Below are 1,515 nucleotides of genomic sequence, written 5' to 3' on the forward strand. Positions count from 1 at the left end.
AAACAAACAAAACCAAATGGTAAGAGTAATAGTTACAACCTCAACGCCAGAAAATGTTCTTGTGTGGACAGAGATAACCCATTGTGTAGCTTTGTGCTTAACAATAAACCAACCACATAATTATAATTTCCTCTAAAAGTGTTTTAATATTTGAAAGTCTGGTCATCTTACTTTTTAACACGTGAGAAACGAGTAAGGTAATAGTGTGCTGGAAATTAATTAATTACGCCCTTTACGCCCTCTGTGTTTCAATGAGGATAAGCAGCTAGTCATCACCACCCACCGCCAACTCTTGAGCTACTCTTTTACCAACAAATAGTGGGATTGACCATCACATTATAATAACCCCTACGGCTGAAAGGGCGAACATGTTTGGTGGGACGGGGATTCGAACCCGCAACCCTCAAATTGTGAGTCGAACGCCCTAACCACCTGGCCATGCCGGGCCTCTTTGATTGCATATGCTTTCCGGTGGCAAAGCAGTAAGTCTGCAAGCTAAAATCGAGTTTCGATCCCTGTAGTGGGCAGAGCACAGATAGTCCATTGTTGTGCAGATTTTTTTGCTAAAGAACAACTAAATTTGACCTCGAGTAAATTATGATAATTAAACTGGAATTTTCAAGTATGCTCGAAATTCTTTAGACATTTGTGGTTAACTTGGTCAAACTCGCAGAAGCATAATAACATTTTCTTTACGACCGATATTTCGAATATAATTTAAATTATGATTTTTTTTTTCAGGCCAGCACAGGATGTAATATCAATCAGGGCTGTAACACTTACTGTGGACCGTATCTCATTTCCTATGCATATTGGATAGAGACAGACCAACCGGGAAGAACTGGAAACAAAAATTTATATGATGGTAAAAGTCGCCATAATGGGTGTGCATAATGACACTGTTATTAATAACATTAGGTAACATAAAAGTAGGCGTTGGAGAATAGGTGAAATTGATGAAAAGTGTCTTGATTATTTGTTTTGGGACTCATTACCCACTTAATGACAATAACATAAAGAATTAATTACCGCCTTACACAGGCCTAAAATAAAGTCACAATATAACATCTCACGATAACCTGGAACTAATGAAGTATAGCCTACTTGCATAATTTGTAAACCATTTTGATATTTATGTCATCCAGTATTGTTCAAAGTCACATAGCTAGAGTAGCCCCCAGTGGCACAGCGGTATGTCTGCGGACTTATAACGCTAGAATCCGGGTTTCGATACCCGTGGTGGGAAGAACACAGATAGCCCATTGTGAAGCTTTGGGCTTAATTACAAACAAACAAAAGCTAGAGTAATCTTTCAAGCATGCAGAATGAATTTCTGTTATATTCCTAGTTTTGAAACTTATGTTTTATATGAGAAGCCAGTCACTTGTGGTGTACTTGGATTACAAAACAGATTGATAAAATACTACTCAAGTTTACAAATAACAAATTTTATTAGTTTAGAAAACTGTACATATACTTAACTAGATATTGTACAGGTATCATTCTGGTATTCAT

At 37.1% G+C, this 1,515-nt stretch overlaps 1 protein-coding gene across 1 annotated transcript in view; it reads left to right on the plus strand.

Annotated features, from left to right (window-relative positions):
* Positions 1–1,515, plus strand: part of LOC106475894 (lysozyme 2-like) — a 10,610-nt gene that overhangs the window by 4,669 nt on the left and 4,426 nt on the right. Inside the window, exon 3 of the mRNA XM_013936569.2 lies at positions 742–865. Coding sequence (XP_013792023.1) covers positions 742–865 — 124 coding nt within the window. The remainder of the gene's footprint in view (positions 1–741; positions 866–1,515) is intronic.

Source organism: Limulus polyphemus, unplaced genomic scaffold, assembly GCF_000517525.1.
Source record: "Limulus polyphemus unplaced genomic scaffold, Limulus_polyphemus-2.1.2 Scaffold9373, whole genome shotgun sequence".
Classification (NCBI taxonomy): Eukaryota; Metazoa; Arthropoda; class Merostomata; order Xiphosura; family Limulidae; genus Limulus; species Limulus polyphemus.